Source organism: Talpa europaea (assembly GCF_964194135.1).
Source record: "Talpa europaea genome assembly, chromosome: 12".
In the NCBI taxonomy this organism is placed as follows: Eukaryota; Metazoa; Chordata; class Mammalia; order Eulipotyphla; family Talpidae; genus Talpa; species Talpa europaea.
The window spans coordinates 56,079,461-56,099,082 of record NC_140079.1 but is presented as its reverse complement, the minus strand read 5'-3'; the positions used below and the strand labels follow the sequence as shown (position 1 = coordinate 56,099,082).

Genomic DNA, 19,622 nt, shown 5'->3' with positions numbered 1-19,622 from the left:
AGCTTAAGAATTGACCAGAGTATGGTGTGCCCCTCATGGAAGCGAGTGGTATCGGTAGCATCAGTATCTTCACTACATGCCTGACCAGCCCGCTTAGTAGTGTTGCTATAGTACCAGGTTTCATTGGTTTTCTGGTCATGTTCTACTAATAGCCAGATGATATAGGGATGTGTTTTTCCTTTACTTGATTTATTCAGACTTGATTATCCATATTTTTCAGGGATTTTAATTTTGTAAAATAATTAGTGGAAGACTGGTTAAGAATCAACATGTGTCTGTATATTGTATTTAAATATGTGAGCAGCAGAGAGACCCGTTCTGGATTCGTAGGTGTGTGGATCTGGAGGAGTTATTACTCTCCGCTATACCCTCCTTGGCATTTTTAGGAAATCCTGTCTCATAATGTGTCATAATGCTTTTATTTGGAGAAGATAAGAACCAGAAAGTTACCCAATAGTGGTGTTAGGATGGTCAGATGTCCTTTATGAATTTACAAAGGTAAAATGAAAGTTAAGGAGTTGTGCTTACCATAATATTTTGCTTTTATTGTGCTTTTACTCAGTGTTTGCTTATTAAGAATTTGTAGCCATCCAAATGGCTCCTGGATGACTTTGCACCCTATTTACTTTTAAATTTTTATCGTATCCAATTCTTCCCTATAGGGTCCTTCCCTGGACTAGTATAAGATTAGTAAGGCTAAGAAGGTGAGTAATGTATTTGAGACTTGCAGAAGATTCAAGGTGGAAGTACACAATTTCTAATTGAATTTTGCTTTATTTGGGCTTGCAGGAATTGTCGGACGCACTTCAGTGAAGAAGTGGGCCGGTGTGTATAATCATGGAATCGCCTCCATAACCATCACCACCTGCTCTCCTTGATAAGAGAGAGAGTGGGTAAGGATAGAAAGAAAAGAGGTCATCATGAAGCTAAAGCAGCGAGTTGTGCTGTTAGCAATTCTGCTTGTCATCTTTATCTTCACCAAAGTTTTTCTGATTGACAACTTAGATACATCAGCTGCCAATCGGGAGGACCAGAGGGCTTTTCACCGAATGATGGGTGGCTTGCGGGTGGAACTGGTGCCCAAGCTGGACCACACCTTGCAGTCTCCTTGGGAGATTGCCGCCCAGTGGGTAGTCCCCCGGGAAGTGTATCCTGAAGAGACACCAGAGCTGGGGGCCATCATGCATGCCATGGCCACCAAAAAAATCATTAAAGCTGATGTGGGTTATAAAGGGACACAACTGAAAGCCTTACTGATACTTGAAGGAGGACAGAAAGTGGTCTTCAAACCTAAGCGGTAAGTCCTTATCTGAGAAATTATATTTGCTAATTGGTTGACTTGTGTAACTTGGGATTTATATAAAAGTATTCATCTTTTCTTGCTATTCTCACCAGTAAAATGAGAAGAGTATATTAGAAAATCTCTGAAGTCTTTTCTCACTCTTAATGTTGTATGATTCTTTAGGAGATATTTATATGGACTATGTTTTGGTTCCATAGAAGATTGAATTTTTTGCAGTTAGACTAGCCTTGATTTCTAATTTATCAAATACCTGTTATGTGCCAGATATTAGAGATACAAAATGAATGGTTAGGAAATACACAACTTGTCACCAAAAGTGTGCTGTTAAAGATGCTGTAGAAGAAGAGTTACCCAGAGTTGGAGTGGGTTTTGAATGGATGACCCAAAGTTGGAGTGGGTTTTAGACTTCTCTAAGGTCCTACAGAGATAAGTTGAGTGGTAGTTTTGTAGTATAGAATTTAACTTTTTTTTTTTTAATTTAAAAATATTTCTGTGAGTATATGATTTTGAAATAGGTTACATGATGGTGAGTATATGATTTTGAAATAGGTCACATGATGGTGATTCACATTCTGTGCCAGGAATTAGTTGTAATATCTAAATTAGTTTGAAAGTTTGTAATATCTAAAGTTTCCAGTGTACTAAACAATTTTATCGTTCCTCCACAATGGACTCTTGTGCTTATGTATTAGAATCGCCTGGTCCTCCTCTCAACACGTGGCTCTTTATTTCTGTCACACTGGCCCCTAGAAGCCCTTCCACCTCCTGAACAGCCCATGTCCACCGTTGCTCCACAGTACTCTCCTCCCCCATTCTAAAGACTGTAGTAGGACCCTGCCGTGGCCGTAGCACTCTCAGTCACTGCACACTGAGTGTGCTGACCATCCTTGATGCTGGTACAGGCTGGGAAAGTAGGTGTTAAGTTTAAGTGCTTGTGGAAATTGACTCCAGTCCCAAAACAGCCAGCAAATTGCTATTCTGCCCTAAGGGCCTCAGATACTATTTAGTACTAGTGTAAGTACAAATTAATGTCCTTGGTCAGACTCTGCTGTCCTTCACCAGAGGATGGGAGTGATTTATTGGCATTTAGTGTATGAATTTACTGCTCTGTCAGTGACTTAAGATGGATCACTCTGCTGAGAGTTGGATCTCAGGCCTTCCTGCTAAGTGGAGACATGTGCCTTCTTTCACAGCCACTTGTGGTTTCATCATTTCTGGAGCTTAGTTGTCCAAGTCCGACTTTCAGAAATAGAAGATATGTATGGTCGATGAGATACATAGGAATACAATGATACTTCTGTTTTGCCCATTTTGCCTGAAATTATGAAAGTGATTTTTTTTCAAAGTAGCTTGTATCCATTCTGGAAGTCAATTGATATTTACAAGCAAAAACTGCAGTTATAGTGGGAAATGAACCAAATGGCAGGACCAAGCGTAAGTATAAGTGAATAAATGATCTTGGAGATGAAGTAGTTCAACTACTCATTTTACTGGTAAGGAAATGAGAAAGTCAGTTGTGAGTCTCCATATTTCATATAGCAAAATATGAGTTAAGGATTCAGACCTTCTGACTCCATTGCAGCTCTTTCATTTTGGTTCTTATTCCTTTCCTTTTTCCTTCCTTCCTGCCAAAGTCTCTGGATTCTGCTAAGGTTTTACATTTCATTGTGAGAAGTCTTTAACTACGAATTGGAAAGTTCTAATGTTTCACTGAAAGGAATGCACTGCACATTACCTCCTATCTTTCTGTGGCCCCCTGAGTCATGATAAATAAAATACACAAGGATTGTCCCTCAGCATTATGGACAGCCCCACTTTGTGGTAAAGAGAGAAGTGCTTGAATAGTGTCAGCTTTTGCTTAAGTCCTGCTTAAAAACTCAGACTTTCATTTGGAGATAGCCAGTGTAGCCCTAGGTAACCTACAAAATGCTTTGACAATAGAAGCAAAAAATTACATTTGAGTAAATTGACCATGCTAAGAGGAAGCTGGTGTCCAACCAGGTGGTGATCATGGCTGTCTTCTAATGCCTAAAATTGTGTTTTGTGGACATGATTTCACTTTACATTCCCAGGTCATTCGTGTTGAAGGTCACTGCCTTTTACAGCACCATTTCCCACTTCCCATGGCTTTTTCAGCACAGGAGATCCAAGTAGCTCCTCTTCACTTCAGTCTTAATTTATTTCTAATTCACAGTTCCCTTGTGGAGCCTATTAAGCCTGCTTTTGATTCAGGAAATGCCGGTGAGCAGTCGAGGTCATGGGTGAATTAAATATGATTTCTCTTCCCAATTAGCAGGTTTAGATCATATCTTTTAAAATGACTGGTGAAAGAAAAATGCCAGTTTTAATTATCTTTTGTTAATGTCATGCATATGATGTAAAATCATTGGAATAGAACTTGAGATGAAAGAGATCTTAGAAATTGCCTCCTAATCCAGACCCTTGATATGGTAAATAAGGAATCTAAGACCTAGAGAAGAGAAGGAATTTGCTCAGGTTTTCTCAGGCAAACAGTGACAAGGCTCTACATAGCTCTCACTCCCAGTCCAGTATTCCTTGCACTAACACAACCATAAATTCAAAAGGAGAAAGAATGATTATTCAAACAACTTCAAATGCTTCATTGCGTACTCATTAACAAAAACTGAGGTGTTTCAGGACCATTTTTTGCTTAAGAAATTGAGGCTTTTAAGCCTTACCATAGCTATTCTGGTAAGCAAACATTTTAATTATACATTTCCCTTTTCTTCAATCTAATAAACATTTAGTAAAATGTATTAAACACCAATTCTAGGCTTACCACTGTGTTGGAGATAGAAGGATGGTCCTTGCCTTCCAGAAAATTACCTTATAGTTTTACTTAAGCTACATTGAAAATCTTTTAGAGGGGTAAAATAACATCTTCCATGTTTATTCATAGAATGATTGATGATAGAATTCTGGTTTCTTTCTCCACTTCCTCTTTTTAAAAAATATTTTTTTATGCATATAAGAACTGGGGTGGGGCCTCCCCGGTGGCGCAGCGGTTGAGCGCTGGGTTGCGAAGCTGACCACAGCCTCTGCAGCGCCGGTTCGATCCCCGGCTGCTCCCCGGCCACCGGAGGAGGGTCCCGCATGGCGCGCAGACCTCTCCTGCCACCCGCTGCTCCCCTCAGCAGTGTACTTCGGTCCTTCTGCCTGCTCTGCTCCCCTCTCTGACTCTGGTGAATTCTCTCACCCTCCCGTGCTTCTGAGGGTGAGAATTCTCTCACCCTCCCGTACCCAGTGCTTGTACAAATAAATAAATAAATAATAAATCTTTAAAAAAAAAAAAAAAAGAACTGGGGTGCATGACAGAGGTGCAGGGTGAGAGGATTCGCCAGAGTAGGGAGCAGAGCAGGCAGATCTACTGAAATACACTGCTGAGGGGAACAGCTGCAAGACAAGACAGGTCTGCTGCACCATATGGGTTAGCTCCCTGGCCAGGGATTGAGCTTGTGCTGTAGTGGCTAGTGACAACTTCATATCACTGACTTTAACCCCTGCACCGCCAGGGAGGCCCTCTTCACTTCATCTTGACCCTATCTACCAGGGACTCAAGCTTATCTACTGCTGGTTCTCTGGGTTGACAGAGAAGGTGTCTGTGGAGTAGAATCTGGCTTGCCCTGCCTCTTGTGCTGTCACCTCTGATACTGATGTAATTCATGTCTACATCTGTGCTTCTCTTCACTCTGCAGGTATAACCGAGACTATGTGGTAGAAGGGGAACCATATGCTGGTTATGATAGACACAATGCAGAGGTAGCAGCCTTTCATTTGGACAGGTATGTGTGATCACAGTGGATTATGCTTATTTTGCTTTCTTTTAAGAAAAGCTTGGAGAGGACTTATGGACATCTTCAAAAGGGTACAACACGAATAACTGACTTGTTATTTACTTTAGGTAGTTGATTAAGGCCATTCTGTTTGCATGAGTCCCTCTTAATTTGGCTAGCACCAGGATGCCAAAATAAATATTTTAACTTCAGGCTTTTTAAGGTTATTTCATTGTGGTATGCCCCATCACAATCATGATCATAAGTGAAGATGTTCTAGGTAAATAAAATAACAGGATGAAAACCAAAATTTGAACTCAAATCCCAAAATTAAATCAGTGATGAATTGGGCCTAGCAGTCCTGTTTTTTTTTGTTTGTTTGTTTGTTTGTTTGTTTTAAGGAAGTAGTACTAACTTACCCCATATGCTAGAAACATAGCATGACATACATAATAGTAACTTTTATTGTCTATCTATAAAATACACACAGCTTCATTAACTAGAATAATTCCAAGAGAAAATTAGACATTCTAAATGTTTACATTAACTAGGAAAATTATTATTTTTCAACAGGTTGCTATTCAGGAACCCTGAAGCTAAACTGTCTCATATCCTAGGTGCTCTTTGATCAGCTCATTCATCAGGACATAGTGACAGACTTTAAGAGAAATTACACTATTTTTAAAAATCACTCTATAAAAAATCCAGAAAAAAATAAAGGTGGATTTTTGTCTTTTTGTCAGTTAGGAAGGCTTTTCTAAGCAGAAAACAATAATTTAAAAATCACAAAAAAGCTCAATAGATTCAACTGAAAAAAGACCAAGATTACCTCAATAAAAATAGAAGTGAACTCATATGTCAAGAAATATCAAACAACTTAAAGGCAGGCAAACTAGGAGAAAATTGTCAACTCTAGTGTTAACCTAAGCACTGGAAGTCTTCATATATAAGTGTTTATACAAACCTATGTAACTACACTGAAACTCTTAGTAGAATATGGTCTGAGAACTCAGTTGACTAAATAACAATGACTGATTACTAATAAATTTGGTGGGGGCATTCACCCTCATCAGTAATTAAAAAAGAAAAATCCAGTTGAAACAATGAAATACTACTTTGACTTGCTGAAAATGGTAGAGATTTTAAAAAAAGTATACATGTATACTTTCTTGGCAGGAATATATTGCAATTCACATGCTGCTGATAGTACTAATTGGGTCAGTGTTTCTTTTAGGAACATTGGCACTGTAGATCAAAAATCTTAATGTTCTTGGGCCTCCCTGGTGGCACAAGGGGTTAAGATGCAGCACTAAGAAGCAATCCGCAGCCTCTGCAGTACAAGTTTCAATTCCCAGCCAGCCAGGGAGCAACCCACAGGGCGCAGCAGACCTCTACTGTCTGGCTGTTGCTCCCTCAGCAGTGTATTTTAGTCAGTCTGCCTGTTCTGCTCCCCACTCTGTCTCTGGTGACTCCTCTCACCCCCTGCCCCACACCTCTGGCCTGTGCCCCAGCTCTTGTTTTCATAAATAAATAAATCTTTAAAAATAATTTAAAAATTTAAAAAAATCTTAATGTTCTTGTCCTCTGAACAAGTAACTATCTTATGTAGATATATATATTTCTAGGAAGTATAGAGAAATAATCAAATTCAGATACTTACATAACAGTCTCAGAGGTAGCATTTTTCAGTAGTAAAAAACCCGTAGCAATCTAAATATCTAATGATATGGAAAATATTAAATAAATGTTTGTTCACAGTACCATAAATTTTCACTGCCTCTTTTATGACCAAGTTGCAGAGAGTGGATAAATCCTACCCCTCACTTAAAGGCACAGTAGAATCAGGCTTTCCACGACCATATTTGTTTCCCTGTTTTCTTCATCCCAAACTCTTCGTGTGTCCTTATTAATAGACACGAGCAGTGCATGAAGGTCATTTCCCCAATATGCACCAATATTTCAACATACTAATTTTTGTTGCTCTAATATAAAGTGGTATGTCATAGTTATTTTGTTTTGCTCCTGTTACTGGCAAAATTTATGATCTCCATCAGAGTAGAGTAGGCTTTGTACAGAAATGGTTACTTTTGATGTTGGGGAAATACAGTAGTGTTTCAATTTATGACTTGTGCTTCACAGGGCTTGTATTTACAAGTTCTTCTCTACCTCTAAGTCTGAAAAATAATCCCTGGCCAGTGTCCCCACCCCTGTTGTTAACTGCCATCCAGCCAAGCTCAAGTGCCTTAGCACTAAATTAGCTGCTGTTCTTTGATCTGGTAGTGGTCAGTGGGAGAAAAAAAATACTTCCTGACTTTCCCAGCCTGGCTCTTGATGCTTTTCAGTTCCAGATTGCTATCTCTCAATTACACTAGGATTTAACCACCTTCTCTGGTCTCAGGATGTTCTCTCAATTTTCCTATTGTGTTCTATTTGATCCCCTTGCTTTTGTGACAGATTCTAAGATTGAGTTTAGGACAGAATCATCTGTAGCCCAGAACAATGGATTATTTATTACACAGCTGTTTTTAAGGACTTTCTAATGACATGGGAAAAGAGTCACCATATAATGAGGAGTAAAAAACAAGATACAAAACTGCATATAATTTAACCTCAGTTGTGATATACCAGAGTGAGTGTATGTTTATGTACCTGTAAAGAAAACATTCTCATATGCCAAAATGTTGAGTGTTATGTCTTGGTTGTGGAATTATGAACAATCTTTATATTCGTCATTATAAATGTTCTTTGTGTTTCAAATCCTGCCCCTCCCACTTCTCTTAAGTGGATGTATATTTTTTAGCTAGGAAATTCCATGTGTTAAAAAATGATTGTCCTCTGCCAAAGGTTGTACTTTGAGACCATTGAGGAGAAGTATCTTCAAATATATCAGTATTTAAGTTGTCTATGGTTCTATCCTTTTACTTAATCTGTGTCATTTTCTGTCAGTGTGCTGTTTTATCCAAAGCTTTGAACCCATGTATGGGTTTAGGCCCAGTTTTTTCTCAAATGCTTTAACATTTATTTAAAATTTTTATTATAGAAAAATTTTAGCTAAAGTAGAGAGATTAGTATAATGAACCCATCTGCCCACTCCCTAGATTTAGCGATTATCAACATTTTGCCAGATTTGCCTTATCTTTGCTGAAGTATATATTAAAACAGATTACATACATTCTGATATTAAACATAAATATCTGTACCTCTAAAAATAATGTTTAACAATATTATTTAAAAATAATATCTTGCAACAAGACTTTTACATATCAAAGTTGATTTGCCTTAATTTTCAAGATTATTAATAAAATACATCCCTAAAGATTTTTCTCTTCTGTTCTACAACTTTTCAAACAAGGATTTTAGGTTTCCGCCGAGCCCCCCTGGTGGTTGGCAGATTTGTGAATCTGCGCACAGAGATCAAGCCCGTTGCCACAGAACAGCTCTTGAGCACCTTCCTGACTGTAGGTAAGGAGATTACAGAGGACATTTAGACGTTAGATGGGAGAATGGTTAATAAGCTGAATGGGGCATCATTGAACAAGCTGGCGACTTTTGGGAATTGAAGATCTCAAAGGTAGACAGAAACAAATCAGCCAACTTGTTCTCAGATTATTAGAGGAAATGGAACGACAGGTAGATGTCCAGAAATTAGGCTTTTTCCCAATTGTGCTTTGTTGTGTGTGAAGTAGGAAGTGGCATCATTTACTTAATGTAAATAGGTGGTAACTGTTTGCCCTTGAACTAAATCTTAACTTGGATTTTGACCTGAATCTTTAATGACTGTATGTATATTTTGGAAGTTTTTTCTTATACATGTACTTTCTTGGGAACTGTCTCCTGTCTCATTAGAACTGAGGAAACCTTAAGGCAACTTTGTAAAGGGGTCAGAAATTCCCTTGTAGGGTTCTTTGGGCCTGGAAGATCACGTTGTCTTCTGCTACTCTACAAGGGTTAGACCAGACTTACTGTGCATGGAAGTATGCATAGCCCCTCTGATCTCTGTTCTCCCTTCTCTCACTCTTTGGTGAGGGATCTGAGCTGAGATTCTCACTCCTGTTCAAAGTCTTTGTGCAGTGAGAATGGGAATAATTGATAAGTGTTGTGTCAATTGTCTCTTCATAGTGACATTTTCAATGACACAGTGCTCTGCATTATGATATGACTTGAAACAGACATTGCAAGATGAACTTCACCTTGCTTTGCTCCAGTGAATGGATTTACAATTAAAGTGAGGTAAAACTGAATATTTAAAGGACTTGTGACAGCTTCATCACTCAGAATATAAACCTATAAGGCTAGGACCATGCTGTCCTTAAAATAACTGGAAGCATACAATGTCAGTGATTTGTTTCATATATTTTCTAATGGCTTTTTGGTTGTCCAATTTTATGCTCAGGCAAACATGAATTCCTGATGAATGAGAGGAGGTCAAGAAGAGTAGGGCAGAGTCCCTGCGCTCCTGAGAGTCACAGAAAATTAACTCATACATTGTGCAAGGTGTGGGGAAGGGAGAGGTTAGACAGAGGTTTGTAGATGAGGTGATTAACACTTAGATTGGCTATTGAGGAATCAGTAGGACCAACCTAGGCAGCAAAGGAGAAAGGCATTAGCAAAATAGTAGGAAATAATAACAAGAACATCCACTAAAGACCTGAAAGCATGCAGGATCAGTGGGTATTTGTGGAGAATGAGCATCAGGATACACCCTCCGTTACAGGGCAGTGTCTTTAGTTTGGACTGTTATACTAAGATGCCATAGACTGGTGGCTTAAACAATGGCCATTTATTTCTCATAATTTTGGAGGCTGGAATTCCAGATCACGGTGCCAGCAGAATTGGTTTCTGGTGGTTTAGTCACCCACCTTCTTGCTGTATTCTCACGTGCAGAGAGAAGTTCTCTCTCTCATGTATCTTCTTGTAAGAGACCCAGTCCCATCTTAACAGCTCTACCCTCATTACCAAATTAACTTCCAAAAGCCCCACTTCCAGATACCACCACATTGGGGATTAGGGCTTCAACATATGAATTGGATTGGTGGGGAAGTGCACCCAAGGGAGATGGAATTAATTCATAACAGGTAGGTAGAGGGGTTTGGCTGTAGGCAGGTTTTAAATAATGGACTGTCCTTGGTATAATTATTTCTTTTTGTGTTACTTGATAACTTGTTATAATAACTAAATTCTGTGTAGTGCTTGCAACTTGACAGAGCACTTTTCACACAGACAACAACAGAGTATAATAAGTAGGGCGAGCTATCCAAATTTCATATCTTAGGAAAAAACCTAAGAGAATTAAATGACTTCCCACAGTCACAAAGCTACCAGTCATGTGTCCTATAACAACATTGCAGTCAATGATGAACTATGAAGGAGGATAAATTGCACTCTGTGATTTTCACACAGTGAAATCGCCTAAACTTCTAAGAACTTCTCAGAAGTTTCTCAGAATGTGTCTCCATTGTAAAGGACTCTAGGACTCATAGCTATAATTGTTAGCCCCCATTCAGAGATCTTAAGACAAAAATTTTTCATCTACTTATATTTTTACATTTGTTTATTCAACAATGTTTTATTTCAGCAACATTTTATTTCACTTCCATGTTGTAGGCTCTGAACTAGGTGCTGAATTGACAAAAATGAGTAACATCTTGTCTTCAAGGTGCTTTGTGTGATGGGGGAGCTAGAGGTATACAGAGGGCCTGTGGGAGTGTGGAGGGGAAGAAAGGAGAGCCCTGTGGGGTTAGGGTAGTGAATACTGCTGAAAATAATCATTCAACCAAGTTTTAAAGGGACAAAGGTAGTTTATCAGAACATCCTAAATTAGATTCTTACCCATTTTTGTGCTAGATATTCCTCAGGTAGTCTAGAGAAGCTTATTTCTTCCCCAAATGATGTTTTTAAATACATAAATTAGAATATGTAGGCTCATAAATGACACAAATAATGTTGAAGAATAGTTTTATCAAAAATTACAGGAAGTAAATTTGTGATACAGTAGCATGTGCTTTTGTACTTAGCACATTAAACAACAAGATCTAGCAGTGATCTAATGCAACCTTAATTTGAATATACTGAATACTCTGAAAATAATTGATACTTTGTAAAATTAGCAACAATGCTAATAGGATATGAAAAATCTGGGACTTTTGGTGAAAAGTCTCAGGTAAAGCTAGTATTACTATGGTTTGCTCCCTACCAAACCATACTGTGGGTGGGTATGCCAAGTTTCAGGTAGAAGTTAGTGAAAATAAAAATGTAATTTTGTTCCCATCCAGATCTAGGGTCCCCTGAGGCAACCCTGTTTCAGGTAGAGAACAGAACATAGATGGGAGGAAGAGAGAAAACAGGGCTTGTGCAGGAAGCTGAAGTGATGGGTGTGGGGTGCTAGTGCATGAGAAGGCATCATGTGCTCAGGACAGTGTTGCTGCAGGATTGCGCCAGGCTGAGAAGTCGAAGCCTCTTGTTAGGCGCAGGGAGTTGGATTGTGGAAAGTCAGGTTTGAATTTTAGAAAACTAATTGTTGGTATACATTGGGAAGGGGAGAGTCAGGAGAAGAGAACACTGGGGGGCAGTTGTAAATTTCTATGTTCTAAGAGTGAGAACTAGAGCAAGGATGGGAACAGGGCTTAGAAAGATTTAAGAGACACCAAGAATTAGAATAGAAAGTATTTAGTGAACATTTGGGCTGAGCAAATTCAGAGAGGAAAAATTTAAGGATTACTCCCAGGTTTCTGGATTGGTGAAGTAGATAATGAAGCTGTTAGAGATCTCTAGAATGCAGGGAAAGGAGATGACTAGGGAGGTGGAGCAGGGAAAGATCATGATTTAAGTGTACATATTTTGTTTCCTTGTATGAAAGAAGAAATTCATATTGGCCTCTGCCTTGGTTCCTGACAAAGACTCCAAAAACTTTGTAAATTCTTTTTTTTTTTTTTTTTTGCTTTAGACAATAAGTCTTTATTATCTTTGTTTCCACGGATCAGGAATTTAAGAGTGACTGAGTTGGGTGGCTCTGGTTCCAGAGCTCTTAGAAGTTATTGTCAAGATGTCATTCAGAGCTGCGGTTACTTGAAGGCTTGACTGGGGCTAGTGGGTCCACTTCAAAGGGGCTTCATGCACCAGCCTGGCAGGAGGGTGCTGGCTGTGGTATGAATCCTTCATTCATGGCATGAGTATTTGCATTAAACTGCTTGAGTGTCCTCAAGATATTGAGGATGGGTCTTCCCAGAGTGAATGATCTAAAAGTTAGTAAGGTGAAAGTAGCAGCATCTTTTACAAAGTACTCAAGAATCACACATACTGTTGCTGTCATGTTCTGTTCATTAGAAGTGAGTGATTAAGTCCATCCTACACTCAGGAGAGGGGGAATTAGTTTCCAATTTTGGAAACCTCTGGCCTGTACCCCAATTCTTGAATGCATAAATAAATCAATCTTTAAAAAAAAGAAGCTTGTGACATTAGATGAATCCTGGGAAAGAGATTGAGTAGAAGGGACACAAAGAGAAAGGAACAACTTAGTGTACAGAAAACAAGTAAGTGTCTGAAATGTAGTAAGTTCAGGATCTTTTCACAGTATGTATATTTAGTTGCTCTCTTTTACATTGTTGGGGAGAATTTGGAGTCCATCTTTGTTCCATAAGTGTATTTGGCTCCTTTTTCCCCTTTAGGAAATAACACTTGTTTCTATGGAAAGTGCTATTACTGCCGGGAAACAGAGCCAGCTTGTGCTGATGGAGACACGATGGAGGGATCTGTCACACTTTGGCTTCCAGATGTGTGGCCTCTGCAGAAACACCGACACCCGTGGGGCAGGACTTACCGAGAGGGCAAATTGGCCAGGTAAATGCCCCTGTGAGCCACTACTTTTCTGTCCTGTGCCTGGCAGGTCTCAGGCAAGGTGCCCTTCCTCTGTAGGAGCCAGGGTTCTGTCCAAGACTGAAAAGGACTGTGGGAGTAGGGGCAAACCTACAAGGCAGGGACTCTGTGCTCTGTGATTTAAACAATGCCAGGCCCATGTTGGCAATCCATAAACAATCCTGGCGATGCTGCTCGCCTCCAGGTGGGAGTATGATGAGAGCTACTGTGATGCTGTGAAGAAAACATCCCCATATGACTCCGGTCCACGCCTTCTGGACATCATTGACACCGCTGTCTTCGACTACCTGATTGGCAATGCTGACCGCCATCACTACGAGAGCTTTCAAGACGATGAAGGCGCGAGTATGCTCATCCTGCTCGATAATGCTAAAAGGTAGGCCCAGCAGGACTCGCCGTGTCAGGAAGGGATGTCTGTGTATGTACACAAGGGCATTTTCTAGGGTATCCTAAAAAACATCCAGAACACAGCTGTTGGGAGGCCTCCTCCCTGCTGCGGCTTGTGGTCTTCGCTGTTGGCGTCCATCCTTCCATCTCCAGAGTTTGTACTCCCTCCACCTTAAGGGTTGGGAAGACTTTCATCCTCCTCACACACCAAGGTCTTTGATTTATCTCTACTTACATCACTCTTTTTTGACTATGATGTTCAGTATTTTGAGAAACACATATTAATAAACATATTTATTATTTATCTTACCCAAAGTTTCATCGTGTTTAAAAGAATTACTTCATTTAATGGGAGGTTTTGCTATTTCATGGTGGTCTAGGCCCAGATTCTTTCCCACCATGGGAAGAAAGACGGTTGCGTAGTTATTATATATAATTACAGTGATTTTTATCTAAAATAATACATGCTTATTAATTTTTAATAAATAGAATGTCCTTATTTTTTTTTTAGGCCTGACCATTTGAGGAGCATATTTTATTTCCAGTGTGTTCTCTGCATTCTCCACAGTGCCCAGTTCAGTGCCACACTTTCAGTGACACTTAATTTTTTGCTGAATAGAATAATTCCTAGGAGCCCAGAATCATCCAAGCACTACTGTCAGTGCTGGTTGCTGGGAATAATTTGAGATGTGGGTCCTCAGCAAGGCAATGCTTGGGCTGCATTTGCTGGTGACGTCACCTTACACGGATGACATGCCTTGTAAAGGTGGAGACAGACAGTTAAGTGAGAGAACAGCAAACACTGCCTCTCCCTCAAAGCAGAGTAGTGACCAGTGTTCTGTACATTCCTGAAAATCTTCATCCTTACTCATTAAATAATCGGTATTTTTTTAAGATCATGTGCAGTGTTTAAATGCACGTTGAAAGAGTGGCCTTTGCTAATTGTTACCTGACGACCTACAGGATCCTGAGGACTACCAGGCCCTCCGCTGAAAAGCTGATCCACCAGGAAAAGAGTGGAAAGATGACAGTTTTTCAGAATCAGTTCTCCTTTACTAACTCTAAAGGACTGATAAGATCAGTGTTACATCTGCTTTGAATCACTGTTATCTTAGCCTCTGTGAGCAGTTTTTCCAGTTTGAATCTGTCCATATAGGTATGGGAATAGGATATCCAAATCTTTTCTGATTGGTAATTTTGGAATAGAACAAGTGAGCTTTGTTTTACTAGTAATGACCATCTGCTTGTTTCTGGGCACCTCATGTGAACAGCCTGTATTTCTCTGTCCACCCTTAAAACCTTTCCAGGTTTGGGGTCTTCGGGTTCTCTCATTGGTTGGTGGACTCCGTGCTATGTCACCATGGTTATGTTTCAGTACCTTGCAACCTCTTAGCAGGAGGAAGAATCCTTGCAAATGAGTATATTTATTGTTTAATACTGCAGTGCAGGCTCTTAGGGATCTTGTGTCTAATTGGCCATGCCCTGTTTGTCTGCTTTTCATTGAAGTAACATTGCATTTTGGAATTATATGTTTAAGATGTGTAAAATTAAAAACCACATGAAAATACTGTGTTGAGTTCTTATTTAAGTGATTTGTGCTATGGGATGGTGAAATTATCTGGGATCATGTTTGGGTTTCTTACAGAATTTGCTGTTGCTTTAATGCTAAGAAAGGAGCTGATACTTCCACACCTAATTCACTACATTTTCATTTAATTTTCAGCTTTGGGAACCCCTCGCTGGATGAGAGAAGCATCCTTGCCCCTCTCTATCAGTGTTGCATGTAAGTCAGACACATCAAACACATGTGCCTGTGCTGCCTGCCCTTCCAGGCTTAGGTAAAAGCTCATCCATTTTCTTTACCTTTAAACTTCCTAATATGTGAGCAGTGATTTTCATGTTTTTCCAAGTCAGAACCCCTGGAGATAATGAGGCTGGGGGGGTCAGAAGTAAAGGGAGGTAATCCCAAGGTCAGATGCATTTCAAGTTTTGTATGAATAGAAAATTGCAAGCTATTCAATAATGTATATCCATATCTGTTTTAATATCAATATATAGTCTTCTTCCTTGCCCCTCCAACCCCCCTCAAAATCTAGTACAGTTTGTGTCCCTGGATGCTGTACTCGATTTACCTGGTGGTTTCAAGTCCTCTTAGAACCACGGAACACTTGAGGTTTGTATATCTCAATTTGAAATTATGTAAAATTTTCCCAGAGGTAGTTAGTAATGAATTTTTAAAGTCTATTAAAGTAAATCGAGAAAATGACATACAGACTGGGCTCTATGGAGATCCTTTTTCAGATTGTCTTGCTGCTTTAATTTTAAAGCGTGAACACTCAGAACCAGCTGGGACCCACTTGTCTGGCTGCACAGAGGTGCAAGTCTAGCAGCGCCACGCCCCAGGGCTCAGCCTCCAGAGACACTGTCCCACCTGGCAACTGGCCTGTTTTTCTTCTCTCTCTCTTTTTTAAATAGCAACAATAATTTGCAGGAATAGTTTACCCAAGCAACCTTTAATTATATCTATATTAATATTTGAAAGCAGTGATACAAACTGTATCTTTGAAGAAAGGTGTTTTTGTTTAATGTCAGTGTTTCCAGCCTGGTCCAATCAGAAGATAGAAAAAATACAGTTAGTTAAATAAGAAAGTTTAGTGGAAAGACTTAACAAACTCTGAAAAAAGAGTTTTTACAGAGCACTGAAGGAGGACACACATGGAAGAGAGCCTCCTCCCCAAGGCTAGGGTTTGGGCCTTGGTGGGAAAGGTATAGTTCAGGTCCCTGGAGGAAGAGTTCACTGCGTGCAGGTGCTGAGCAATCGGGAAGCAGCCGTCCAGAGCGCACATGGAGACAGGCCATCAGCAGCAGTTGTCTGGCACACAGACAGGGACAGCTCAGCAGATGCCTGTCTTTGGGTCTGTGGATGACCTTTGGGACTTTGGTCCTCTCTGTCAGGCTCATGAGTTGCCAAGAGCCTGACAATTGTGTGGCCAGGGCAGAACCCTATTGGATGACCTCCCCCCACATCATGTGTCTCCTGTTAGCATCCAGGAGACCCTTCTTCCTACGGTATCTATCCAGCACCCTCCACTGAGAAAGGAGAGATACCTCTGTGCTTGTCCACCAATGATAAGTGTTCCTTTTTTTAAAAAGTTGCACAGCAGGCTGTCCATTACAGAGTCAAACTTTTCTAGGTAATTTCCACATTACTCACAGGGAGGTGAGTTCTATTCTGAGATAAAAGATCCTCTTTAGTTGATGAAATGATAGAAATTTTTTTAAATTAAGAAACAAAAGGAAGTTAAAATTACCTGTTAATGACATGCAGACTGAGTTACTAAGGGTAACTCTTACGAACATTGTACTGACTTTGTTCTAATAGTTATGTGTGTGTGTGTGTCTATGCACTTTTCTTTTCCCACACATTTGTAATAAAACAATTTTTCCCCCTCCAACTTTTTTTTTTCGTGGGACCCTCGCCGGCGGCTGGGGATCAAACTGGCGCTGCAGAGGCTGCGGGCAGCCTCGCAACCCAGCGCTTAACCGCTGCACCACCAGGGGAGGCCCTCCCCCTCCAACTTTTTTCCACCACCCAATATTCAGTCATGGGCATTTTCCCTGTCACTGCATTTTCAGAACTTTTAAATGACTGTGTGGTATTTCTTTGCATTGTTGAACCACAGTTTAATTCCTTAACTGTTGGACGCTCAGATTATTCCATATTTTTCCTGTTAGAGATAGACTGCAGTGAACGTGAGTAGTTAGGTCTTTGCCTATATATCTGATTAATTACCCAGAAAAAATATTACAGTGATGAAAATGTGACTTACTCATAATACAGAGATTCTAGGACAGAAATGATTTTTTTATTGAGATTTTTTTTTTTTTAATAGAGGCATGTTTTATTTATTTATTTATTTGTTTTTTGTTTATACATGCACTGGGTACAGTCAGAAGCACGGGAGGGTGAGAGAATTCACCAGAGCCAGAGCGGGGAGCAGAGCAGGCAGAAGGAGCGAAGTACACTGCTGAGGGGAGCAGCGGGCGGCAGGAGAGGTCTGCGCGCCATGGGACCCTCCTTCGGTGGCCGGGGAGCAGCCGGGGATCGAACCGGCGCCGCAGAGGCCGCGGGCAGCTTCGCAACCCAGGGCTCAACCGCTGCGCCACCGGGGAGGCCCTTTATTGAGATATTTTAGATGATTATTTACTTTTGTCTGCCAAACCAGCTTTAAGCCCCCATGTGATAGTGAGGTGTTTGTAACCTGTCCTAAAATTTTTTCTTCCAGCATTCGGGTTTCTACCTGGAACAGACTGAACTACCTAAAGAATGGTGTGCTGAAGTCTGCCTTAAAATCTGCCATGGGCCACGACCCCATCGCCCCAGTGCTCTCTGATCCTCATCTGGACGCTGTGGACCAGCGGCTCCTGAGTGTCCTGGCCACCGTGAAGCAGTGCACTGACCAGTTTGGGATGGACACTGTGCTGGTGGAAGACAGGATGCCGCTCTCCCACTTGTAACTTGCAACACAAAATAATTGAAACTTCTTTTTACAAAGATAGAGAAACAGCACAATCAATTCCAAATGGTATGAGATGGATTGGAAATGACCAGCAGCAAGTTCTGGTGATCGGGGGCAGGGTACCTTGGATTTCTTTGGTGTTTTCTATACTAGAAGCTAAAGCAAAGACTACAAGTTTCAGACAATGGAAATGTTCCTGCTGAACCACCTTCTGAGTTCCTGGGCATTTGCCTGTTCTAGCAGTGGGCAGCAGAGTCGGTCAGTCTTGGGTCTCAGGCCAAAGAGAGGCTTGACATTTGGATAAGTTAACGCTGGTATTGGTTCTAGAGTATGTGTTTTGAATTCAACCTTACGTCCTTTCTCCACACCTGTGGATTTTCTGAAGATATTTTGCAGCCTCTTGAATCCTTTTTTACCAAGATTAGTCACCTTGGGCTAGCTGCCTCCCCAGGAGTGGCTGCATATAAAACCTGGCATTCTGTTGAGTCAAAACAGCATCCTCTGTAAGAGGGGTATGTTTTTAAGATATAATTGGAAGAAAGGCAAAAGCAGGAAAGATGTTTGGGCTTTTAAACAGGTAGTAGTGCTTTTGAAGCTTCTTAGAGAAGAAGAGAGACCCACTTGGTTGAACAAGAATCCAGGAGATGATTCAATACAAGAAAAAAAAGGTTCGCCTGTATTTAAGTTCTTAGGATGTGTAGAAGCAAACATGATTTGTATCTAAGTAAAATCTGCTTTCTCACAGTTGTGTTCAACTTAACCAAAAAATTGTCTCTAGAGAACATACTGTTACTGTTACAATCCAAGCATGAGTCTCTTGTGGAGACTTTTTTTTTCTTTTTCCCAAAGCAGGCAAATCCTTTCCAAATTAACCAAGCAAACTTAAAGAACACCTTGAGTAGGAGTTAGATTGCCTGTGATCTTTGCCACCATCATTTCTTTTCTGAAATGAATTTTCACCTCTGCCTTTAAGGCATTTGGTCATTGAAGCTGCTATTCCCAAGAGATGGCAGTCCTGTGTGCCTTTCTTGTGAGAAAAGCCAGCTCTGCCTGACAGATGATAGTGCACATCTTGCTGGTGACTGGACTTATCTTGGGATTGGGCCCTCCAGAAGACTAGAAACAAAGATTTTAAGCCTTCTGAGCCTTAAAATTAAGGAGGTTACCAGGAAGAGCCTTAAGATTTTTATGTCAAAACTTAACTCCCTCATTTAATTTTGTTTGGTGTTCTAAACCTATATTTAGTGTTGTTCCTCTGTCTCCTTTTAGCGTTCGCACATTTCAGGTCGCTAAAACACAGGCTTAGTTCTGTGTTCTGGCCAAGTGGTTCTGACATAGCAGCAGCTGATATAACACAGGGTCAGCGGAGGACAGGCGTGTGCCCACACACCGTGAACTCAGCTGGGTCTTCTCCCCTGCATTTTGTCTTAAGTGTCCCAGATTTGTCCTTTGGTTCAACAGAGACTAATGTTTAATCAGTGTGGTTGAACACATTTAATGCCAGTCAGTGGAGACCAGTTTTAGGCAGCCACCCTTTCAAAAACAGTTTGAATTTATGCCCCAATTTTCTTGCATTGAGAGATGACTGAGTAACTTTTAACTACTTTAAAATAGCATGAAATTAGGATACTTTTGTACTTTCTATACATTGAGATGTACACAAGAATGGACTAAGTTATTTAAAAAAGGGATGGAATTTAAGAAAACAGATATTAGCACAAAACAGTAAAATAGTATTAACAAAAG

General features: G+C 40.3%; 1 protein-coding gene across 1 annotated transcript; it reads left to right on the top strand.

The window, feature by feature from the left end:
* Positions 1 to 920: 920 nt before the first annotated feature.
* FAM20B (FAM20B glycosaminoglycan xylosylkinase) lies at positions 921 to 17,874 on the top strand (the record flags this gene model as incomplete). Its single annotated transcript, XM_084251520.1, has 7 exons — positions 921 to 1,297; positions 5,020 to 5,106; positions 8,450 to 8,559; positions 12,762 to 12,933; positions 13,154 to 13,345; positions 15,080 to 15,139; positions 17,643 to 17,874. 7 exons carry the CDS (start codon positions 921 to 923, stop codon positions 17,872 to 17,874), a joined length of 1,230 nt encoding a protein of 409 aa, XP_084107646.1.
* Positions 17,875 to 19,622: the final 1,748 nt, after the last annotated feature.